Below are 25,618 nucleotides of genomic sequence, written 5' to 3' on the forward strand. Positions count from 1 at the left end.
TAAACTTGTTCCTGCAGTGCCAATTACCCAGCCAAAGTATGAGTTCAAAGCCCTCAGTAATCTGTTTAACATTTCAGATAGCATTCTGATTTTTTAATCACTTCAGCATTTATTCAGAGGCCTGGACCTTGATGCTTTGTTACTAAAAATGTTTTTCAAAACAATTTTAGTTCCTTTAGAACTTGGATTTTGTGCCTCTTACAGCTGACCTAGAAATACATTTCTTCAGCTGTTGTGCTGTTTGCTTTGTTTTGCTGTGTTTTGTGGTCTAATACACTGTCCCTGATTTGGGTTACTAGCAAACTTTATTGTCAAACCATAACAAAACCTACTGGGGAGTAAATAAAGGTGATCATGGCATTTCAAAGAAAAACTGATTGGTTGCCTCAGAAAGCACATGCTTTTTGAAACGTAGAATTATCTCCCTTCCTTCCTCCTTGGCCAGGCTCTTCTATGCATCAGACACCTCTCTGCTCCTGTGTCTCTTCATCTTCTTAACAAAATCCCAGCCAAGGAGGTAAAAACCAACATCAATCTAGTAATTCCACAAATCATAGAATCATAGAATCATAGAATCGCTACGTTGGAAAAGACCTTTGAGATCACTGAGTCCAACCATACCTGTCCACTACTAAACCATATCCCTAAGCACTTCATCTACCCATTTTTAAATACCTCCAGGGATGGGGACTTAATCACCTCCCTGGGCAGCCTCTGGCAGGGCCTGAGGACCTTTTCAGGGAAGAAATATTTCCTAATCTCCGAACTGAACCAACCCTGACATAATTTGAGGCCATTTTCTCTCATCCTATCACCTGTCCCTTGGGAGAAGAGACAACACCCACCTCACTACAACCTCCTTTCAGGGGGTTGTAGACAGTGATAAGGTCTCCCCTCAGCCTCCTAATCTCCAGACTAGATAACCCCAGCTCCCCCAGCCGCTGCTTGTAAGACTTGTTCTCCAGCTGTGTTGCCCTCCTCTGGATGTGCTCCAGCCCCTCAATGTCCTTCTTGCAGTGAGGGGCTTAAAAATGACCACAATATTTTAGGTGACTTAAAGAGATTATGCTATTTCTATGATTCCCTGGTAATAATTATCCATGCCCAAGCTGCTTCTTGTGAATACTGCTACAGAGAAAATGTAGGCAGAGACTGATTATTAAGTCTATTAAATATTAAATTCTTTCTGGGAACAGACATATCACAGAACGATCTATTATAGTCATAGACAGTGATAAGGTCTCCCCTCAGCCTCCTTTTCTCCAGGCTAAACAACCCCAATTCCCTCAGGTGCTCTTCATAAGACTTCTTCAGCCCCTTCACCAGCTTTGCTGCCCTTCTCTGGACACACTCCAGGACTTAAACGTCTTTCTTGTAAGCAGGGACCCAAACCTGAACACAGTATTTGAGGTGCAGCCTCACCAATTCCGAAGTGCTTCCAGTCCCTCTGTTTTTCCTGAAACTGTATCTAGCACCATGTCTATGGGTCATCACTCAGTTGCCTCTACCTGCAGATGATGACCTTTTCTTTGCAAGATGCCTGTTATACCTACTTGAAGAGATAGATCTCCAAGACTCTTCACATGCTTTCTTCACTTGTGTGTCCAGTCCTCAGCCAACCCCCTGCATGTTATCAGGATATTACTGGGAATCTTTATCCTGAGAAAACAGGAGAAAAGTTTATTGCTATTCACCATTCTAAAATAAAACTGCTAAATTGTTAATTACCAACACCGTTTTGCTGAAAATACTTGAATCTTTGTGTGGCATCCTTTGTTTGAACCATGTTGATTTGATTTTCTTCTTAGTATCCTTTGAAAATTGGTCCGTGTTTTGAGTTTCTAAACAGGTGCTGTGTTCTTTACCTGAATCATAGAATAGTTAGCGTAGGAAGGGACCTTAAAGACCATCTATTTCCAACCCCCTTGCCATGGGCAGGGACACCTCCCACCAGATCAGGCTGCCCAAGGCCGCATCCAACCTGGCCTTCAACAACTCCAGGGATGGGGCAGCCACAACTTCCCTGGGCAACCTGTTCCAGTGTCTCACCACTCTCATTGTGAAGAAATTCCTCCTTATGTCTAGTCTAAATCTGCCCCTCTCCAGTTTATACCCATTCCCCCTTATCCTATCACCACAAGCCTTTATGAATAGTCCCTCTCCAGCTTTCCTGTAGGTCCCTTTCAGGTACTGGAAGGTCGCTATAAGCTCTCGGAGCCTTCTCTTCTCCAGGTTGAACAACCCCAACTCTCTCAGCCTGTCCTCGTATGGGAGGTGCTCCAGCCTTCTGATCATCTCTGTAGCTCTCCTCTCAACCTGTTCCAACAGTTCCATATCCCTCTTATGTTGAGGATTCCAGAATTGGACGCAGTACTCCAGATGAGGTCTCACAAGAGAGGAACAGAGGCGCAGAATCCCCTCCCTCGACCTGCTGGCCACGCTTCTTTTGATGCAGCCCAGGACAGGGCTCAGATTGCTGGCTCATGTTGAGCTTCTCATCGACCAGCACCCCCAAGTCCTTCTTTGTAGGGCAGCTCTCAATCTCATCATCCCCCATCGTGTACTGAAATCAGGGGTTGCCCCGACCCAGGTATAGCACCTTGCACTTGACCCTGTTTAACCTCATGAGGTTCTCACAGCCCCACTTCTTCGGCTCGTCCAGGTCCCTCTGGATGACATCTCATCCTTCCAGTGTGGCAACTACACTACTCAGCTTGGTGTCATCTGCAAATTTGCTGAAGGTGCACTCAATCTTGCTGTCTGTATCATTGATGAAGATATTGAACAGCACAGGTCCCAGTACGGACCCCTGAGGGACACCACTTGTCATGGATCTCCATCTGAACTTTGAGCCATTGACCACTAATCCTTCTTTAAAACACCAACCTTCTTTCAAATACCAATCTTGCTTTCAAATACCAACCTGAAATGTTTGCTTGTCACATGTAGCTTCTTATCACCTAACAGGTTTCTTGAGCACAGAAACAGGGAATATGTGGGTTGCTTGAAGAAGCAGCTTCGGTTGTTTCATTGCTAATGAGTTTTTGTCTTCCACAGGGAGAAAGAGGCTTGCCGGGACTACAGGGTGTGATTGGGTTTCCTGGAATGCAAGGACCTGAAGGTCCCCCTGGGCCACCAGGGCTTAAGGTAAGAATTTAAGCTTTAATATTTAAAACACTCAGATTTCCTTAAATTGCTGTCCCTAGGAAAGGTAAAGATATCTCTTTTCCTTTACAGGGTGATACTGGAGAACCAGGACTGCCAGGAACAAAAGGAACAAGAGTAAGTTCTAAAGTTCTATCTTTTTGCAGTTCTGATGGTTGTGGGTTAATGCCTCTTTAACTCTCCTTGGCTGCCTTCAAGTGCCTCGCTAGGTTAGTTTCTTCGAGTTAATCAATGACATCCCCTTGTGCTGCACAATGATTTCAAAAGTCTTGCTTTTGCTTTTGAAGTTCTTCCTGCGTTGGGCAGCTGGTGCCTTTGTCCATTTGCATTTTCACTCGGTACTTACCACTGCATTGATAGCACTGGTTTTAATAAGCCTTTGATATCTTTCTGACATGCCATTTTCCAGCTTGAATATGAACCAAACTTATTCCCTCATGCAAAATTCTCCTTTATGTTTGCCATCTAACTTAATGAAGTACTCCCATGAGAGCAACTGGTGCACCCATGAGCCCATACATGTTAAAAATGTGCATGAGGTGCAGAGCAGAATTAAAGCCAAGAGCAAAAATCTCTTGACTTTGCTAAAAGACACTCCAAATATGCCTTTAACCTTCCCGTTGTCATTTCTGTTTAATGTGGCGCTTGGCACATAACATTTATTTTAGCACATTATATTGGCCAGGGCCAAGTCTTTTTGGGTTTTGTGAGGTGCTGAGTTCATTCTGAGCATTTCCACGTTTCATAATGTAGTGATGAAAGAGGGTTCAAATGACTTGATGAGTCATGATGCACACACATCTTCAGCTATGCCCTCTTGTCCACAGATTTCAAAGTGCCATCTCACTTTTGTTCTCTATTTGCCTACAGTTGCTGTAGAACATCAAATTTACTGAATCAATTGTAGTTTCTGAGCTATGACAGAGGGGGTGTTCTGCTAGGTCAAGAAAACCTTATTTCAGTCCACGATGTTCATGATACCCTGGGGTATCCTAAGCGTTAATATAAATGATCATCTCCTGGCAAATGTGTTTGTGTGCTATAATGGAATTAAATTCTATTTTAGCAATTATAAAGTTTTGTAAGATGCAAATATACTATCTGAGCACAGGATTCCCATAAATCTTTCTGCTTCATAGTATATGTATTAGGAAATATTGCATGAATGGCAGCATGAAAGTGATGTGGGAAGTCAAACTGATAGATTACACTGCAAAGCTGTTCAAGGAGAAAGAGTACCTCAACCCACAAGGTTTTTTTGATAATAAAGATGAATTGATAGGCTGATATGGAGTATGAAAGATAGAGAAGTGTCTCTAGAGTGTGTTATCACCCTCTTCTGCTATGAGAAGGTACGTACAGTAAATTTCATTGTAGGAACGATGGCTGTGAGAAGGCAGCACCTCTGCATTCCTTTTTATCTGTACATAAGGTTCTGGTCCAGTTCATGTTGAAGGGAATCCATAAAAAACTAAAGAAATACAGAAAGTTGCTTTCAGTTACTAATCACCAACGTGAGCAGTTTTAAAAATTGGAGCTATTTTGTCAAGAAAATTTAAAAGAAACCCTTACTTGTTTTTTGACTATCACCATTGGAAATGCGTCTCAGGCTGCACCTTGTTATTGCTCTTTTGTGGATTTGTCCTTTCAGTTTGTGTTTTTGTTGATTGCAGGGACCCCCAGGAGCTTCAGGCTTTCCAGGAAACCCAGGACTTCCTGTATGTATGAACCATATGTATTTTTACAAAGAACATCAAGGTTATAATTGTGGCATCTGACCTGGATTATTGCTAGTATTGATACAATTTTTACTTTTTTTTCCATGTAGGGCATACCTGGACAAGATGGTCCTCCTGGTCCACCTGGTATTCCAGGATGCAATGGCACAAAGGTAACATTTGCATATGTTTATAAGAGCATCTCTGTGTTGAAATACAAGCATCTCTCAAGCATACGTTCCCTCAACAAAACCAATTTCTCTGTTTCTCTTAGGGTGAAAGAGGTCCAGTAGGTCCCCCAGGTTTACCAGGATTGACTGGTAGCATAGTGAGTAGTTTCTTTCATGCTTGATTTACCCATTTTATCCCTGATTCTTGAAATGCAAATATAACTCTATGAAATTATATGGATTATAAGTTGTGAAACATGCGGCACTGCGGAACAGTAACATCAAATATGTCTTTTTTTTTCACAGGGACCCCCAGGACCTCCTGGAATGAAGGTATATTTTACTCGATGTGTGTTCATATCCTGCTTCTAAGAATAAGAATTAGGGTGAGCTCTACACCCTTAAAGAATGGCTGAAAAATTGTACAGTCATGTTTCACTTTGTACTCTGTTCTACGGTCCCACTAAATAAAGACGGTGGGGTGACCTCCAGTTAATAACAATTGAACATATATGTTGTTCCATGTAGGTCTTAAAAATATAAGTATTACATGGATTACAACAGAAAGAAGTAGTAAATATTTTTAATCATGTATAAACAGTATGGTGGCCACCCAGTTGTGTATAAGGATTTAGGTGTAGGACTGATGGTACTGGTCTCTCTTCAAGTGGCTTTAAAGGACATTTGGCAAGAAGGGCTTAACTTTTAATATCTCTTGCTATGTTTCAATTAAGAGAGGTATGGTGACTTTTTTTGTCAGCTTTCCAAATGATTCTGAACTTTGCACAGCTCCTACTTGCCTCACATCTCAGCATTAGTGGTTTGAATGTATTTTAATGGATGTTGACGTATTATTCCTTTTCTTTTCTTATTATAGGGAGATCCAGGTGAAGTGATTGGTCTCTTACCTCCTAGTTTGCTAAAAGGTGATAAAGGCTTTCCTGGGCAACCTGGACTACCTGTAAGTCTAAGTAACGTTTGAATAGCAGTGAGCGTTGGTTAAAATTGTGCCAATATCATGAAATTACGAAATAAATATCACTTTTTCAATGATGCCATTTTAATTTTTCATAGGGCCCACCTGGAACACCAGGGTTTCAGGGACCAATGGGGCCACAAGGGCCTCCAGGAGAACCAGTAAGTTCCCTCTCATGCTGATTTGCACTTTACTTATAGAGCTTTATTAGAGAAAAGTTCTACAAGATGTGTATAGATGGTGTTTGTTGGGATTTGGGAAAGACAACCTGTGGTTCCATGCTTCATGTTTAGCCTCCTGGACTCTACCAAGGCAGGAATGACTGGGTAACATAGTTTTTCAATAGCAGCTGCTCCTACAGTCCTCATCACTTCTTGTAAGCTTGGATAGTATTTTTGTGTGAGAGAGGTTTTAATAGTTATTTCTCCTTCTTCTCTTCCCCCACTTAATTTATATAAAATAAACCACAAATGGAGCAGCCAGATCTAAGTCACAGTGTTTGCTGAGGTTGTTCTTGTGGGCAACCACGGTAAGCAGGACTGTGGAAAGCAGGATATCAACTGTTTGTTATCACAGTAATTGCCAAATACTGAAGACATTTCAGCTATTTGGTATTTAAATGGGTCTAAGAGTCATCCAAAATCTTTTCTTCCTGTACTGGGTGCAGGTGACACTAGCCAAGATCAGTTATTTCCATCTAATAAAGGTCCACCCAGTGTTTCTGGCTGTTAACGTGAGCTGGGTGAGATTTCTTACCCTTCTGAAGAACACTGAAAGTGATGTCAAGGAAAATGGTAGTACAGTATAGTCAGCATTTGCACTTGGTGATGTGAAAAAGAACAATTTCAATGAAAGAAGAGTGAGGACTAATATTTAGCACAGAAAACTGCAAAAAAATCATCAATAAAGTGATTTTAGACTGCAGTACCATAGACCTTGTTTTGTGTCTTGTCGAGATGCTGAGTAGGTCCAACGCTCTTAATTGCCAACAAGATGTATGAGATATCTTAGACAGATTCTTTTTGGTCTTATTATTTATTCTAAGATGTGAGTTAGGCACAGTAGCACAAAAAAGGTTTTACATTTTGGTTTAATGGAAAGATTTGCACTTTTGCTTTCTTTATAGAATTAGGCATTATTCCATCTAGTGCACTATATACATATATGTGATAAAATGTACTGTCTTCTAGGGTCCCCCAGGGCCACCAGGACTCCCAGGCGAGAAGGTAAGACATTTTATATTATAAAAATTAAGTCTAGTTATTTATTTATTTGGCACACATGATCCTCAAAAATCTGGAAACTAAAGGTCCTCAAGGAGTGTTTTTTTACAGTTTGGGATCAATTTTTATGTCTTAATGGGCATCATAAAGAGAAATGTTTAATACATTTCATAGCTTTCTTCTGAATTTGTTTTGATGTTATGTCACTTGATCAAATTAGCAGTAATTACAACATTCTGTGATTATTTGAAATAAAATCTCTAAAAATGTCAAGATTTTCACTGAATCACTGAAAAAAGAGCATATTGACAATAAAAGTAGCTGATATATTTAATTCTATTTATTTCATCAATTGCTGTGCTGCAGGACTCAAAAACACAGCAGGGAGGGTAGGATATCATGATGTATTTGTTTCACACTTGCCATTAAAAGACATGTTTTGTGTTTTATATCCTCTTTTAACTTTTGCCATGTAGAAAATACCTTCATATGTGTGCATGCACAGCTGATAAGAATCAACTAAGCATGTGTGATTTCTGTTTTCAGGGCTACATGGGCTTGGGTTTCCAGGGTCCCAAAGGTGAAAAGGTAAGTCCCTTGAGAACTTCTGGAGAACAACTGTCAGAAATAGTCTCCATACTTTGTTTTCAATAAAAAACGATTGGAATAGTGTTCCCCAGTGGTGTCCCCAGGGCTCGGTGCTGGGTCCAGCCCTGTTCAATGTCTTTATCAATGACCTGGATGAAGGCATCGAGTGCACCTTCAGCAAGTTTGCGGACGACACTAAGCTGGGTGGAAGTGTTGATCTGCTGGAGGGTCGGGAGGCTCTGCAAAGGGATCTGAACAGGCTGGACCACTGGGTTGAGACCAGTGGCATGAGGTTTAACAAGGCCAAATGCTGAGTCCTGCACGTGGGGCACAACAACCCTGTGCAGCTACAGACTAGGGGAAGAGTGGCTAGAAAGCTTCCTGGAGGAGAAAGATCTGAAGATATTGATTGACAGCGACTGAACATGAGCCAGCAGTGGCCCAGGTGGCCAAAAAGGCCAATGGCATCTTGGCTTGGATCAGAAACAGCGTGACCAGCAGGTCCAGGGAGGTTATTCTCCCTCTGTACTCGGCACTGGTGAGACCGCTCCTCGAATCCTGTGTTCAGTTCTGGGCCCCTCACCACAAGAAGGATGTTGAGGCTCTGGAACGGGTCCCGAGAAGAGCAACAAAGCTGGTGAGGGGGCTGGAAAACAAGTCTAACGAGGAGCAGCTGAGGGAACTGGGGGTTGTTTAGCCTGGAGAAGAGGAGGCTGAGGGGAGACCTCATTGCTCTCTACAACTCCCTGAAAGGAGGTTGTGGAGAGGAGGGTTCTGGCCTCTTCTCCCAAGTGACAGGACAAGGGGGAATGGCCTCAAGCTCCGCCAGGGGAGATTTAGGCAGGACATCAGAAAAAATTTTTTCACAGAAAAGGTCATTGGGCACTGGCAGAGTCAGGGAGGGGGTTGAGTCACCTTCCCTGGAGCTATTTAAAAACCACGTGTATTAGGTGCTGAGGGGCATGGTTTAGTGTTTGATCGGAATGGTTGGACTTAATGATCCTGGAGGTCTTTTCCAACCGTGTGATTCTGTGAATCAATCAGTGGAGAAAATCAGTGCTGTCATTTTTGGGAGACTTGAATAAATCTATAACTTGCACTCAAACACAAGTCACCCCTGGAGGTGTTCAAGCCAGGTTGGATGGGCTTTGAGCAGCCTGATCTAGTGGGAGGTGTATCTTCCCATGGCAGGGGGGTTGGAGCTGGATGGTCTTCAAGATCCCTTCCAACCCTAACCATTCTGTTCTAAGTATGTGGAGATTTTCTGACCTTTTTGGATTTGTCTTTAGCAAAAAACTAATGGTAGGTATTGCCATGCATTACTGCTTAAGAGAAATGTATTTAATCTTTTTTTGGAGGTATTTTACTGTGAAAGATAGTGCTTTTGCATCATATAAGGAGATGAGGTTGTGACTCTGCTAAGAACACATACATAGTAAAACAGTATGATCTACAGTTATCATCTTGAAATTGACCTTTGCAAACAATTGTAAAGCTCATGAAACTTTTGTATTCTTGCAATAATTAATTGGACACTTTCCTTATATGTGGTATTAATTGATCCTCACCCTAACAGGAGACTCAGACATCTTTCTTCAGGATAGTCTCTGTCTGTCACCCGTAGTAGAGTTGCATCTCATAAAACTGTGTATGAACCCTTTCTGTGACTGATCTTACTGAAATTAGAATTAAAAAAACCACATTTAGTAATGTTTTTAAAAGCGAGTGGTAGTTTTCCTTAATGTTATTGGTCTTAGTAATGTTTGTTTTCTGTGTCAGTACTATTTTTAATGAAGTACCCTGGATTTGGTGTTGACAGGGAGAACAAGGGGTAAGGGGACCCCCAGGCCCACCAGGACCAGCACCACATATGAAAGAAAAAGGGAGTGAAATCATAAAAGGAGAAAAGGTGAGACCTTAGATGCTTATTCTTGTGCTGTTCATTAAAATATTATCAACAGAATTGGCAGACAAAAGTAAAAAAGGAAAAAGAAAATATTAAGTCACCTACAGCCAATTTTTAAAAAAAATTCTCCCTGTTTTACTTTGTGAATGAATTTTTATTGCCTTTCTAGCATTTTCTCTGAAAAATAAATGATAATTGCGTAAATAATTTCGTAAATAAGTAAAGCATGCAGCAGAGGACTTTCTGAGGAAGGAGGATTGATAAGCATAGTCCTGCAAACACCAACTATTCTAAAAATATGAATTAAGTAGCTTAAACTGGGCTTTTCATATGTATAATCACATTCATGGAATCTGAGTGCTAATGAATTTTTCAGTTATTGAATTCAGCACTCTAAGCAATAGATACTGGTATAATAAATTAGCTCAATGATTTCACATTTTGTTGAACACCTTGCATATCGTACTATTGGGCGTAGTTGTTAAAGTGGAGAACAGGCTTAATTGTGCTTTTGCTGACGCAAAGAATTAAAAGATTTACAGCTTAAATGATAATGGTTGAGATTTTGTGTACTTATCTATGTTTTTTCAATAATTTCCTTAGGGTGAACCAGGTGAAAAGGGTGAACAGGGATTCCCAGTGAGTATTGTATATGTTTTGGGGTTTTTTTATTACTGTAAAAATTATGAATTATCTGATAATGGCCTTAATATCTTTGTAGCTATTTGATAAAAGCAAATTTACTCTAGAATTTGGCAGTATTTTTTAAACTGCTGTGTGTCTATTTTCCAGGGATTGCCAGGTTCAGGTTTCAAAGGAGAAAAGGGTGAACCTGGGAAGCCTGGTCCACGTGTAAGTATGCTCAACTTTATCAATACCATAATTACCGTCATTGTATAATTTCAATAAGCTAATTAAACTTAGTAAACATTAATGAAAGAGCAAATTTGTTGTATTTCAAACAAACAAGGTTTGCTGTAAGGCAGGTGTACAAGTCAAGGGAGTAATAATGTACAGTAATATTAGTATGTAACACACTTTCATATAGCAAAAGACACCTCATAGCAGCTTGTAGTACTGGAGGCAAAGGCAAAACTCTCATTAATCCTGACTGAAGCAAGATTAAGTCATTGACGAACAGAAGGAAAAGCGAAGCGAAAGGAATCATTTTGTAGGAATGACTTTAGCTACATGAAACGTCTTGAATTTATTTCAAATCCTCTTATGTGCCTGCTCAGCCTAAAAGCGCCGTTCACCAAGAAGGTGAATGGAGCAAAAGTTTTGGATGACCGAGATACATTGTCTAGTTTCTAGCCTTTCTACAAAGGCTTTTGGTGATAGGACTAGGGGCAAAGGGTATAAACTGGAGAGGGGCAGATGTAGACTAGACATAAGGAGGAATTTCTTCACAATGAGGGTAGAGAGACACTAGCACAGGTTGTGCAAGGAAGTCGTGGTTGCCCCATCCCTGGAGGTGTTCAAGGCCAGGTTGGATGGAGCCTTGAGCAACTTGATCTAGTGGGAGGTGTCCCTGTCCATGGCAGGGGGCTTGGAACTAGATGGTCTTTAAGGTCCCTTCCAACCCAAACTATTACATGATTCCGTGATTACCATGGGATCTGATACGGGGCAACTGTCCAAGCCTTCTGCTGAAACCAAGTCACCGAATGTCTATGAATAAAGGTTTTGTGAGGCAGGAGAGTAAATATACAGCAAGAAACTTCTATGAAGGGAAGAGTTTCTGGGTCAGGACCCATTTTCCTGTGCTGTTGATACGTCTTGTCTTGAAGCCTCGTTTACTGGAAAATCTGCGTGTTACTCCTGGATCTGGGAATGGATTGGGAGGATTTTATTTAATTCTGCAGCTGCTTGCAGGATGTTGAGTAACATGAGCACTACACAGCCTGCTTTGTACCCTCTGCACTGTTTAGGTGTGTGAGCACACTTCAATTAATGCAGTAACAATTAATGTTCTAGTATTTCACCAACTGCATTTAGAAGTTGCACGTATGTGGCCATCAATTTAAGCAGAGTGGAAATTGGTGTTTTACAGGGAAAGCCTGGAAAAGATGGTGAACCAGGACCAAAAGGAGAAGCCGTATGTATTTTACCAGATTTCCAGTCCTGTTTCTTAAAATTTCTTAAATTCAGAACCAAAACCTGTCTGTGTAATACAAATGCTTGAATTTTTCTTGTTTGTTTACTTGAAGTTGTTGCTTTCGGTGCCTGGTTTGAAAAATGTAAAACACTGATTCTGCCAGGGCTGAGATGTAACTGTATTTGTCTTTTCTGCTCTTGCTGTCTTCTACGCACAGGGTTTACCTGGTGGGTTTGGGATTCCAGGACGACCTGGCGAGCCTGGTGTGAAGGTGCGTTGCAGTGACCTTTCCTTCCCATCACACAGAATAAGGAGCTAAGAGCTTGGATGGAGCATTCATAGATGTGTATTAAAGTAATGAATGCACATAAAGTAATATTAAATGAATATTCCCAAAATATAAAGTCATCAGCCAGAGATTAGGAAAAGGCAACATTGAGGTAGCTTAGGTATCCTTCGTTTAGGTCTCTTATATAAACTAATTAATGCAGGCTTTATTTTCACAAAGTCTTTGCCCAGCCAGCACATATGCAAATGTTCTTTCCTAAAAATTCCAGTTTCTTTTTACACAATATAAAGCAGTACAGGGCCTACAAACTAACTACTCACTGCTTACTCTAAGGGTCCTGTTACTTTTCATTTGGAAGTTGTATGAATCTGCATCAAAGTGTTTGGGTTTTTTTACTAAGGAAATCCTATTTTGTGTGGAAGAAATCTGATTGGGATTTTAAATGTGAATTGTATTTTGATTCAGGGTGACAAAGGTGATCGAGGTTTTCCAGGACCTCCAGGAAGGGTAAGTAAGATCAATTCTTGTTTTATTTTAAACTTAAATAAATATATAAATTTTGCAGAAGTCAAAGTACCCAAACCATGAGGCAAAAACATGAGACTGTGCACGTTCTGATCTCATTCTAATCAATGATATCCTTATTTCTTCTTAATGGACACAAAAGTTGGATACAGCTCCTTTAAGTATATTTGAAATTTGGGAAAGGAGCTCTCAAAGACTATGAATTTCAGATGTATTGGACTATAGAAATGATAGGCATTGTTAAGGCAAAGCATCAAGAAGAGAATTCAGAAAAGTAGCTCTGTCAGCTTTGCAGTCTATATTTTTTTTTAACACTTCCAATAAAAAATAGGATCAGCAATAAATAGATCAGCGATAGTGCTGCTTCCCCAACGCAGGGGAAAATTCCCAATATCTGCTAATTCAATTTGAAAAATAGTGCGTGCTTCCTGAATATTTTATTGTAAATGTATTATCCTGTACATCAAGCTCGGATCAATGTTAGCATAAATTACCAGGAAAGAGTGTTTTAAAATTGGAGGTGATACAAACTTAATGGGTAAGTGCTTAGACCATGCTGAGGTTTCTTGTCACTGTTCTTGTTCAGAAAGGTGCTATAAAGCAATCTGCTTAATTCTACCGCTCATAGGAAGGAATTTTGGTAGAATAGGAAATACGTATTTTCTCTGCTAATTTCTCAGCAGCTACAACCTCCTCCCAGCGGTTGTTAAATATCACTGAAATTCCAAGTGTAACCAAAACTGCTCAAAATTGTTATTACAAAACAAAATGGCCCTTGTACCTTCAGATCAAGATACAAGGGGGAGGTATAAGCAAGGGCACTGCTCTGTGTTTCTAGTGTCCTACTCATTGTCCTGTGATTCAGATTATAGATGCTGGACCAATGGATACATTTGGTGAAAAAGGAGAGCCTGGAGCTTCAGGTTTGCCTGGACTGAAAGGTCAAAAAGGTGAAAAAGGTATGTATTTTGCCTTGTCTTTTTGATTGAGTTGCGCTTCTAGTTTTCTTAGTAAAGGAAATTAAAACTGCACTATCTGTGAGCTCTATATAAGAGTGAAATATTCCAGTTATTCATTTGATTGCTTTCAGGTTATTATGTTTTGATACAGTTTGTGGGACGCTTCTTCTCATTTTGAGTAAGACTGCCTTTCAGTAATAGATTGGAAAAGGATGCACTGAGATCTGGTTTTGTGGCAGTTAAATAATCCATTGAGATTATTTAAGCAAGCTGGAAGTGCACACAAGCATAAAGAGGAAAATAATGTGGAGAATCTTGAGACTCCTTTAAAAAAGTCACTAGCTAAATCTTAAAATTTTCTTGTATAATGTATAAAATTTTTCAGTAAACAGAGAAAATCAAGCATTCCCTTTCCCATTTTCCCCATTACAGACCTTACCCTATGGAAGAAAGGTCAGCAGAGAAAATGGCTCACAGCAGGGCCTTTCCCCCTAATTATATTGTTTGCAGATATACAAAGATTGTTTAATTTGACTTTTGATTCAGGCCATTCTCTCTTGTCATACGTACTTAAACAATATGTGCTAAAAGTTCACTCATGTTGGCATTGCTGACTTTGTTGTCTAATTGAAAATCTCTCTTTTTAAAGGTTTCCCTGGTTTACAAGGAATCCCAGGACCTCCAGGTATGAATCTTTGGCTACTAATTTTGTTCACATTTTTCATATTGTTCACATATATAGGTAATTAATGTTTTCTCTCACTTCAGCTCTATGTGTGTTTGCATAAATCAAACAAAGTTTGCAGGGAGAAATAATGACATATATTAGATCAAAGTCATTCTTGAAGGCTTCCTTTGGTTCGACTATGTCACTTGATCTAATAAAAGTTCTTTCTTTGGCCTGTAAATGTTGCCTTTTTCATAGTCTTAAGATCCTTGACAGTCTACTATTTCCATGGTCTTAACATCCATGATAACTCTGCTATTATGTATGTATATACATGTACATATGTTTGAACTAAACCATGATACTTGTTTCTTAAAAATCAAGGCAATCATCTGTGGAAACCTGCCTCTAGCATATCCTGCAGTGATGCTACTGTTAACTCCTTTCCTTACATTTTCTATCATGTCAGGGAGCTAAATAGGGCCAGGGTCAGGTCGTTTCCAGGAAATTTTTCACAGTTTAGGGAGGAGATATTATGTACCGGAGGCTATAATAGTCCCTAAAGAATTCTGTCAAAGCAAGAAGAACGGTAGCTCTAAGTCTGTCATTGCCATTGGGAATGGCCTCAAATTGCACCAGGGGAGGTTCAGATTAGACATCAGGAAACATTTCTTTACCAAAAGGGTTCTCAGGCACTGTTAGAGGCTGCCCAAGGAGGTGGTTGAGTCACCACTCCTGGAGGTATTTAAAAGATGCGTAGATGAGGTGCTCAGGGGTATGATTTAGTAGTGGACAGATATTGTTTTGAGTTGATGATCTCAAAGGTCTTTTCCAGCCAAATGATTCTATTATTCTGTGAAGATGTTGTGACTGTATAAATAATTACAAGGAGATCTTAAGCAATTTTTTCCTTGCTGTTTAACAGGATTTTGCCTGTTGTTTCCCTATTATTTCTACAAACAGTTTTGGGTTTAGCATTCCTGAAATCTGCTGGAGTTGTTGAATACTTATTTACGAAAGTTCTTAGACACACTGTCCCTTTCTAGACGTGTTTGAGATTTGGTTTATTAAGAGATAAAGAAGTGTGCAATAGTTTTGAAGTCTAATAGCTGTATTAACTCTCGTGTCAGTACTTTTTACTACACAGCAAAGGTTGATTCAGCTCAGTCTCAGAAAGATGCTTAGCATAGAGGAGGCATCTTTGTCTAGGGACCTAACCGGTGAGTTACTCTGAGCTGTAGTGAGTATATAGTTCCTGTACTGTATGAATCACCAGTAGTAAAAATACAATTCTTTTTCTGTTTTGCACTAACATTTTCTCCATTTCTCTATGAAACCCGATGGAAGCTGATGTGTTGTCTCTTGACTTGTCCCTTTATTCATGTATGTTTTACTCTGTCCAAAGGTCGACCAATTCCAGACAGAGTAGGGTCACCTGGTGTCCCTGGAGCGAGGGGTGAAAAAGGTGAAAAGGGTTCACCAGGATTCCCTTTACCTGGACCCCCCGGAAGAGATGGTTTCCCGGGTCCCCCAGGGTTGCCTGGCCCACCAGGCCCTCCAGGCAAAACAGGTAGGTAGACACTTGGTTGCTTTTCACAATGAAAACTCAATAAAGCACATTGCATGCACATAAAAAAAATAAAAGAGAGACATCTACATCATGAAAGAAACTTATACGAGCTGTTAATATGCCAAGTAAAAGCTGCCATGTACCAAGGGGTGCACACTCTCTGCTGGATGAAAAACTGGTTTGATGGCCAAGTGCAAAGAGTGATGGTAAATGGAGTTAAATCCAGTTGGTCGGTCGCTATTGGTGTTCCTCAGGGCTCAGTGTCAGGTCCAGTCCTGTTCAATATCTTTATCGATGATCTGCATGAGGGGATTAAGTGTACCCTTAGTAAACTGGGCAGAAGTGTTGATCTGCTGGAGGGTATGGAGGCTCTGCAGAAGGATCTGGACAGGCTGGATCGATGGGCTGAGACCAACGGGATAAGGTTCAACAAAGCCAAGTGCCGAGTCCTGTACTTGGGACACAACAACCTTGTGCAGCACTACAGGCCTGGGGAAGAGTGTCTGGAAAGCTGCCTGGCAGAGAAGGACCTGAGGGTGTTGGTTAACAGTGGCTGAATATGAGTCAGCAGTGTGCCCAGGTGGCCAAGAAGGCCAATGGCATCTTGGCTTGGATCAGAAACGGCATGACCAGCAGGACAAGGACAGCGATTGTGCCCCTGAACTCAGCATTGGGGAGGCCACACCTTGAATCCTGTAGTTTTGGGACTCTCACTACAAAAAAGACATTGAGAGGCCGGAGCGCATCCAGAGAAGGGCAACAAAGCTGGTGAAGGGGCTGGAGAACAAACCTTATGCGGAGCAGGTGAGGGAACTGGGGTTGTTTAGCCTGGTGAAAAGGAGGCTGAGTGGGGACCTTATCACTGTCTACAACTGCGTGAAAGGAGGTTGTCTCAAGGTAGGAATTGGTCTCTTCTCCCAAGCGACAGGTGAGGTAGTCGAGAGGAAATGGCCTCAAGTTGTGCCAGGGGAGGTTCAGACTGGATATTAGGAAATATATCTTTTTTTTTTTATATTTTGATAATATTTTGATAGGAATGGTTGGACTCGATGATCCGGTGGATCTCTTCCAACCTGGTTATTCTATGATTCTATGATTCTATCTTCACTGAAAAGGTTCTCGAGCAGTGGCAGAGACTGTCCAGGTTTGAGTCCCCGTGCCTTGAGGGGTTTAAGAGACAGGTAGCTGAAGCGCTCAGGGATACAGTTTAGTAGTGGACAGGTACAGTTGGGCTCGGTGATCTCGAAGGTCTTTTCCAACCGAGAGATTCTATGATTCTATAAGAGATAGCTGTTCCATTTAATAAGCCTGCAGTACCAATCTACATAACAAAGTGAACAGGTATAAGAACAGCAGACTGAGATACGAGTCTGCCAGAAGTTCTTATTGTAAAAAGATTTTTGGTTTTTTTTTGTAAAAGGTTTTTGTAACCTTATTATGGCAGAGCCTGTGTTTTCTCTGTAATTCTTGGGGTTTCTTTAACACTATTTAAGGAGTCAGAATACATAATCTCAGGTAAATTTTTCAAAGTACATCAAATACAAAAATAAAATGCTAATCTGACTTCTCACTCGACATGGATACATCCAGCTGGGACATTTGTAAATGCCGCCCTATGATGGAAACTTGCACTTGTCAAACAATAATCTTTATGGCATTTCTGTTGCAGATGGAATTGACCAATGCAAGCAGGGAGAACCTGGTGCACCAGGTATTCCTGGACCTCCAGGACGAGATGGATTTCCAGGAGAGATGGGAGAGAAAGGTAAAACTATTTTAAATCAGTTGCTTTCTGATGCTGTATACCCTGGGACTTGGGTATGTAAGTAGGTTGAGCAATTTAGGCTGGATCCAGAGAAAGTGTACTTAAAGTTAGTAATACAATTAGTTCATGGACATGGAAGATGTTTCTTGAGTCTGGTGAATAAAAGAAGGATATTATGTATTGAGTTGTGTGACACAAACTTCTCTTACATTTCACTTAGCCTACATGTTGCTGGAAAGTGATAAAGGGTGGCACAGGGCTGAAAGAGGAGTTGGCAAAAAGGAAAGGGTTGAATATTGCCCCATTAAGTGCTTTTGGCAATTGAAGATGTGAATTCTGAGATGAAGAATTAGAGGGTGGCAAATCAGTTGGGAATGGAAATGATTTATGAATTGTACTCATTTTATGAATTCATTTATTTAATTCATTTTATGAATTGTACTCATTTCCATGGGTACAATTGAAGCTGAAGTTGTAACACCTACAATTAGGACTGTCAACCAGGTGTTTTAGTACCACTGACTTAGTGGACATACAAAAAAATGAGCTGCACTCATTTACATGATGGTTAATCCTTCCTTAATCACATTCTGCTCAATGCTTTTCTAAAACTGCAAAACTGCAGTCACTACAGAGGTCCTCCTCTTTCTACTGAAATCTTTTTATTTCTCCTATACCCAGTGTATATTTCTTTTCTTCTTTTCGATCCTCTTCACCCTGGTTCCTTTTAACTATTCTGTTAAATATTATCCCTAGGATAAAACTTACAGCAAATTTCATGCCATTTCTTTAAAAATCTTATAGAATTCTGATTATCAGTTTGCTGATAAATACTCTTTGAAGTGTGTAATTTCAGGTACCGCATTTATTTTTATTTTTCAAATGGAAGTGTATTAAATTGACATTTGCCCCTCAATCCACCTGCTAGTAGTTGTCTTAAATCTTTTCATTGTTATTCATTAGTTTTGTTGTTTTGTTTTTTTGTTGGGTTTTTATTTTTCAGGTGACAAAGGTGAATCCTGTGCCTTATGCGATAGAGAAGGACCTCCTGGACTTCCAGGACCACAAGGGCCACCAGGCCCAGCAGGTAAAGCACATTAATTACTTGAGAATTAACTGTGACAGCTAAAATCTAAAAAAGCAGCATATATGATAAAAACAATTACTTTTTGTCCCACTAATCAAATTGTTTATAAAGCTGGTGGAACAGGTCCAGAGGAGAGCCATGAAAATGATCAGAGGGCTGGAGCACCTCTGCTATGAGGACAGGCTGAGAGAGGTTGTTAAGCCTAGAGAAGAGAAGACTCCAGGGAGACCTTTGAGTGGACTACAAGAAGGCTGGGGAGGGACTTTGTACAAGGGCATGTAGTGACAGGATGAGGGGCAATGGCATTAAATTTGGAAGGGGAAAGATTTAAACTAGACCTTAGGAAGACATTCTTAACGCTCAGGGTGGTGAGACATTGGCACAGGTTGCTCAGGGAAGTTGTGGCTGCCCCATCCCTGGAAGTGTTGAAGGCCAGGTTGGATGGGGCCTTAAGCAGCCTGGACTGGTGAGAGGTGTCCCTGCTCATGGCAGGGGGGTTGGAACTGGATGATCTTTAAGGTCCCTTCCAACCCAGACTATTTGATGATTCTAATGAAGGGAGGATGGAAGATTCCTATTTTTGGCCTGATGCCAAATCTCCGATGCAATCAAGAAGAATTACCAAAGAAGCAGAAACTGGCCACAGTGGAGGGTCTTTGCAAACTGTGGCTGAAATATTTTCACTGAAGGTTGCAAAAGCGAAAAATAACGTGGGAAGCATTTGACCTCTGTGCCCAGGCTTGCAGTGACCCATGAATACATTCCCAATCCTTGCATTAAATTCTGTGGCCAAAAAATAAGTTGTATTTCTGTTACCATACGAGGGAAGTGCCACATGCAAAGAGCAATATTATACCTAACAGTTGTTCTAGTGGCTGTTAACAAAAATTAATATGATTTATGTACTTTCAAGACTGCAGTAGTTACATGATAGGTGTAAATGGTAAGGTTAATTCATTCCTAAGTAAAATTAATCATTATCTTCTGAGTTTATGAATCACATATAGAATGTTTTGAGTTGGAAGGGACCTGAAAGATCATCTAGTTCCCATCCAGCCTGGCCTTGAACACCTCCAGGGATGGGGCAGCCAAAACCTCCCTGGACAACCTGTTCCAGTGCCTCACCACTCTCACAGTGAAGAAATAGTTCCTTATGTCTAGTCTAAATCTGCCCCTCTCCAGTTTAAAGCCATTCCCCCTTGTCCTATCACTACACGTCTTTGTAAAATGTCCCTCACCAGCTTTCTTGTAGGCCCCTTCAGGTACTGGGTCTGTGGACATATGAATCCAGAGAACTTCACTTACTTTAGCAGCATTGTATTGGTGTCACTGGGGATGGAATGAGACACTGAGAAGGATCACAAAGAATTCACGTACAATGACCTATTTGTAAAAGCCTGTAATAAATAGAATTGTATTTTTTGTTTCTCTGATAAGGTTTTCCAGGACAAGCAGGTTTCAAGGGTGACAGAGGCTTACCTGGACTCGATGGCATTCCAGGGGTACCTGTAAGTAATGCCTTGCAAAATGTTATGTGTCCCATGAGGCATATGTTCAAAAAACATATGATCATTAGTGTGGCTATGTAGTAGTTTTGTTTAAAAACAGACTAGCCCAGTGATACTATGAAATTAAATAACTATGCTTAGTGAGATAAACTAGGAAGCACTGTGCTTTAGCTATGAGAGGAAAAAAGACCTGTCAGAAATGGGCTGTATTTCTGTGTTTGCCCATCATATGAACTTAACCCAACACACGACCTTCTGGCTGAGCAATCTAAGCAGTGGAATTGGGTAAAAAGTAAGATTTTGCAGGAAGTGGATGCAGTTCTGGCCTGACCTTCTCATGAATCATTCCAATAATTCTTTACTGTTGTGTAAATATATATTGAGAGAGAGACAGTGCCATCTAGTGTGATATAAGCAATCTAATACTAGCATGCAATATACTTTGGCAGTTTGAATTGTGGGAAATGTGTACCATTTATTCCATAAAACTAATTAGTTAGCAGGAAAGCTAAGTAGTCTTGAAGAAATAAAGGATGGCTGTGAATGTGGATAGTATCCTGATAAAACAATCATTCATAAAATATGACATAGTGCAACACGACTCTCGATGAGGAAGGCTGGATATCAGAAGCAGAACTGCCATAAATATAGCACTTGTCTAGAATGTAACACAAATTACTCCTAGCTGAGCACTGTACCAGCTGAACGCATTTGATATTCTCAGAACATACCTGAGTGACCCTACATATGCTGTGATATGCTGTCAAAACCTACCTCACCATACCCCTTCCTGGAGTATAATGCAGATTTTTACACCGTTCCTAATGTAAGATGACCGAGTTTGTCAGAGTCTTCCCAGACTTTTTTTCCCAATGCTGTTTTCTCCTTCCAGCTGATGACTTTTGTTGACATAACTTCTCAGTGACATTCATGTGCACACACTAGAATTACTCAAGCTCCCTCTGTCACCACCAGTGACAGAGAGGCACGTTCAGAAGTTAAACTGAGCCGTCTGTATGAATTCCAGCTGGAGGCCAGTGACAAGTGGGGTTCCCCAGGGCTCAGTGCTGGGTCCAGCCCTGTTCAATGTCTTCATCAATGATCTGGATGAAGGCATCGAGTGCACCCTTAGCAAGTTTGTGGACGACACTAAGCAGGGGGGAAGTGTCGATCTGCTGGAGGGTCGGGAGGCTCTGCAAAGGGATCTGAACAGGCTGGACCGCTGGGCTGAGTCCAATGGCATGAGGTTTAACAAGGCCAAATGCCGGGTCCTGCACTTGGGGCACAACAACCCTACGCAGTGCTACAGACTAGGAGAAGTCTGTCTAGAAAGCTGCCTGGAGGAGAGGGACCTGGGGGTGTTGGTTGACAGCCGACTGAATATGAGCCAGCAGTGTGCCCAGGTGGCCAAGAAGGCCAATGGCATCTTGGCTTGTATCAGAAATGGCGTGACCAGCAGGTCCAGGGAGGTTATCCTCCCTCTGTACTCGACACTGGTGAGACCACTCCTCGAATACTGTGTTCAGTTCTGGGCCCCTCACCACAAGAAGGATGTTGAGGCTCTGGAGAGAGTCCAGAGAAGAGCAACAAAGCTGGTGAAAGGGCTGGAGAACAGGCCTTATGAGGAGCGGCTGAGAGAGCTGGGGTTGTTTAGCCTGGAGAAGAGGAGGCTGAGGGGTGACCTCATTGCTCTCTACAACTACCTGAAAGGACGTTGTGGAGAGGAGGGTGCTGGCCTCTTCTCCCAAGTGACGGGGGACAGGACAAGAGGGAATGGCCTCAAGCTCCGCCAGGGGAGGTTTAGGCTGGACATTAGGAAAAAATTCTTCACAGAAAGGGTCATTGGGCACTGGAACAGGCTGCCCAGGGAGGTGGTTGAGTCACCTTCCCTGGAGGTGTTTAAGGCACGGGTGGACGAGGTGCTGAGGGATATGGTTTAGTGTTTGGTAGGAACGGTTGGACTCGGTGATCCAGTGGGTCTCTTCCAACCTGGTTATTCTGTGTGATTCTGTGAATTCCTTGCTCAAGGGTTCTTTTTCTCCCCCTAGATGTCTGAATTCAGCCGATGAAAGTTAGCTAGGATGGAGACCACTCTCTATTTCCACCACATAAATAAGATGATATGAGTCAGGGCCTGAATTTACTATAAGATCAGTGAGATCCATGAAAGAAACAGTGGAGAAAAATGGAAGATATCCTAATGTATTTAAGCTTTTTGTGTGTGTGTGCCTGGCATTTTATTCTCAGCACATGTTTTGCCACACCTTTATATTTTCCATTTATTGCCTCTTAAGTTCTGTTTGTTTCTTTCATCAGACAAAGTCTGGCTGCTGTTCTGAGTGACTGTAAGCTTGTTTTGCCCAGCAAAGTTCAGCCAGGGGGTGCTCGAGGATATAATTAGCTTGGAAAACTATGTGCAGGCCAGCCTTGCAAGCTGACATTGTTTAGAAGTGTGCCAGAGAATCAGAGTCTGATCCAGGACCCACCAAAGCTAATGGAAAGGTTACCTTTGACTGTGTTCTCGTTCAGGTTTAGGTGGAAGGCACACATCAGCCATAAGCAGTGGACATTACCCATGAATTTTGTGCTTTCCTACCCTAGTAAACAGCTCAGATTCACTTGAAATTAGAAAGGCTGTTCCTATGAGAAGAGTTCATGTAAGTCCTAGAAAACATGTAAAGAAAAATTGCAATTCTGGATATCTTTTAGGCATATTATTAAAAAGGTAATTTCTTCCCAGGAGTGCTTACAAAATTCTGAGCATGTGTGTAGTGTTTTCTTTTTACCAGGGCACGTAGTGATAGAACGAGAGGGAGTGGCTTTAAATTGGAGGGGAGAAGATTTAGACTAGATATTAGGAAGAAATTCTTGATGATGAGGGTGGTGAGACACTGGCACAGGTTGTCCAGGGAAGTTGTGGCTGCCCCATCCCTGGAGGTGTTCAAGGCCAGGTTGGATGGAGCCTTGAGCAGCCTGGTTTGGTGGGAGGTGTCCCTGCAGCGGAGTTGGAACTGGATGATCTTTAAGATCCTTTCCAACCCAAACCATTCTATGATTCTATTCTGACAGTACAAACTGACTGTGATTGTTAATTGTACAAAGTCAATGAATGTAAGTAATGACATGAAATGTGTATTTGCATCAGCTTAATGTCATAAGTAAGTACCAGGTAGAAGCTTTCAGACATCAGTTAACCGTAGCTCTTGTGCAAATAACATTTGAGTTAGCATAACGTAAGAAAATTCATTTAATTTCATAGACATTCTATATATTTGATGAATATTGTAGTTGATTTAAAAGATTTTGAAAGAAAGAGAATCATGGATGGGCCTTGTAGAAGCAATTCAAACCTGTATTTTGGCTGAGTTTGTCTTTGCATACTGGAAATATGTTATTTCCCTATATTACTATTACTTCTGGTATTGTAACTTATCACTGAAATGTAGAGATACTCCCATTGCATTTGTGCCAGGGAAATAGGTTCCACTCTATTGCAGAAGTGAACATTTAAATGTTGAGGCAAATACTTCCAAGCTGAAAATACCTTTTTTAAAGGCCTCGTTTACTTCGATGCTGGTAGTGTATAAATATGTGTAACTGAAATCCAGTGGGCAGTCTATTGAAAATTCAGAGTCGTCTTTTGGTCCCATGTCCTTCAGTTCTTGTGCAAGTGGTGTACATTTATATGCACCATCTAAAATGATATACTTGTGATAAGATAAAAGATGAAATAATCAAGAAGTTTTGATTAACTCTTTATTCACACTGCTGTGTGAATGAAAAATACTTTCATTTGACGTCCTCAATAAAAAACTTAATGGTTTACTGCTTAGCTTGGGTTTACTCTCTAATTTCTGAAGATTTGTTTTCTTTTGTATCAGTTGAAGGGTTGGTTGGGGCAACTGATGATATCTGGATTTATCAAATTTCAGGGCCCTCCCGGCACTCCAGGACTTATGGGCAGACCTGGGGCAAAAGGAGAACCAGGAGATTTTACTTATGATACTATCCTGAAAGGTGAAAAAGGAGATCCTGGTTTACCAGGACAACCAGGTACTCCTGGAAGGGAAGGAAGACCAGGAAAAGATGGATTGCCAGGTCTCCAGGGTCCAAAAGGAACACCGGTATGTGTGTTTCTTTATGTTTACATATTGTTCTACTGTGTGTTTATTTATGTTTACATAGTGTCCTATACATCGTGTCTTTAAGATCAGAATTCACATGCTTTTATGCCCTATAAATGCTTTCTCTCTATTGGCCTCATTCATTGTTCTACATCTTGTCTTTACCTGGAGTAATTCATTCCTCAGAGGAAGACTCTGTTTTCCCTGAACTAGTGAGGAGGATGGTCCTTGAACAACAGACTAATTCAGAGTTAGATTCTGACCCTTTATTTTTACACGCCATGCAAGTAAGTGATGTGACTCAGGTGTATTCTGCATGGCTTGTTACTGTCAGGACTATAAAGTAAGGTTGCTTCCTCCACAAATTTGTGGGAGTGGGCGGTAGTTTTGTTCCTTTCTCCTTTCTCACAGCCTGCTAGTGAGAGTTAATGTGGATGATTTAGCTGATATCTGGAGATAATTGAAGGAATGCAGTTATCCAAGTAGAGACTGTTAAGATTCAACTCCATTCTAGCATACTTCTCTACTTGTGGAAGCTAATACTTCACAGGCTCGCACTGATGGCGAGTTCAGCTGATACGGATGCGGAACTGGATGTGGAGCTCACATCTGCTCCCAGAACCACCACTGGGAGCAAGGTCCAGTTAGCTCTATTGCTTACTTACTAGGTATGATTTCCAAGCTATTCCACGTGAAACTCAGTTCCATTGAACTCAGTGATAAAAACCCCACTTTATTCAGTATTACAGGTACCTGTGCTAAACCCAAGTTACAAAATATACGAAGAGAGAGAATAACATGTTCTGTCTTGCCAATCAGTGAGAAGTACAATTATACTTTCCAAAAATTAGGGTACTGCTGGCTTGAAAGGAGAACGTGGTCCACCTGGCCAACCTGGACACCCTGGAGTACGCGGTGAAAGAGGTTTTCCTGGCCCTCCTGGGATAGGTGTTCCAGGGTTACCAGGTGACAAAGGAGACAGAGGCTTTGATGGAACCCCAGGTTTACCAGGCTTTCCAGGTAATGCTATAGTATTCTTTAGACTAAACATAAGGAGGAATTTCTTTACAATGAGGGTGGTGAGGCACTGGCACAGGTTGCCCAGGGAAGTTGTGGCTGCCCCATCCCTGGAGGTGTAGAAGGCCAGGTTGGATGGGGCCCTGATCTAGTGGGAGGTTTCCCTGCCCATGGCAGGGGGGTTGGAACTGGGTGATCTTTAAGGTCCCTTCCAACCCAAACTGTTCTATGATTCTAGATGCTTTGTGTGTCCTTTAAGTGTT

The 25,618-nt window shown here is 41.3% G+C and overlaps 1 protein-coding gene across 1 annotated transcript in view; it reads left to right on the forward strand.

Annotated features, from left to right (window-relative positions):
- The window catches only part of COL4A1 (collagen type IV alpha 1 chain), a 133,468-nt gene that overhangs the window by 77,170 nt on the left and 30,680 nt on the right, over positions 1–25,618 (forward strand). Inside the window, exons 3-26 of the mRNA XM_069883457.1 lie at positions 3,058–3,147; positions 3,238–3,282; positions 4,839–4,883; positions 4,994–5,056; positions 5,158–5,211; positions 5,360–5,386; positions 5,931–6,014; positions 6,128–6,190; positions 7,220–7,255; positions 7,799–7,840; positions 9,660–9,749; positions 10,350–10,385; positions 10,539–10,598; positions 11,800–11,844; positions 12,062–12,115; positions 12,599–12,640; positions 13,524–13,617; positions 14,267–14,302; positions 15,690–15,854; positions 17,524–17,619; positions 18,623–18,706; positions 20,144–20,214; positions 24,147–24,338; positions 25,190–25,358. Coding sequence (XP_069739558.1) covers positions 3,058–3,147; positions 3,238–3,282; positions 4,839–4,883; positions 4,994–5,056; positions 5,158–5,211; positions 5,360–5,386; positions 5,931–6,014; positions 6,128–6,190; positions 7,220–7,255; positions 7,799–7,840; positions 9,660–9,749; positions 10,350–10,385; positions 10,539–10,598; positions 11,800–11,844; positions 12,062–12,115; positions 12,599–12,640; positions 13,524–13,617; positions 14,267–14,302; positions 15,690–15,854; positions 17,524–17,619; positions 18,623–18,706; positions 20,144–20,214; positions 24,147–24,338; positions 25,190–25,358 — 1,783 coding nt within the window. The remainder of the gene's footprint in view (positions 1–3,057; positions 3,148–3,237; positions 3,283–4,838; positions 4,884–4,993; positions 5,057–5,157; positions 5,212–5,359; positions 5,387–5,930; positions 6,015–6,127; positions 6,191–7,219; positions 7,256–7,798; positions 7,841–9,659; positions 9,750–10,349; positions 10,386–10,538; positions 10,599–11,799; positions 11,845–12,061; positions 12,116–12,598; positions 12,641–13,523; positions 13,618–14,266; positions 14,303–15,689; positions 15,855–17,523; positions 17,620–18,622; positions 18,707–20,143; positions 20,215–24,146; positions 24,339–25,189; positions 25,359–25,618) is intronic.

This window comes from Phaenicophaeus curvirostris, chromosome 1 (assembly GCF_032191515.1).
Source record: "Phaenicophaeus curvirostris isolate KB17595 chromosome 1, BPBGC_Pcur_1.0, whole genome shotgun sequence".
Taxonomy (NCBI): domain Eukaryota; kingdom Metazoa; phylum Chordata; class Aves; order Cuculiformes; family Cuculidae; genus Phaenicophaeus; species Phaenicophaeus curvirostris.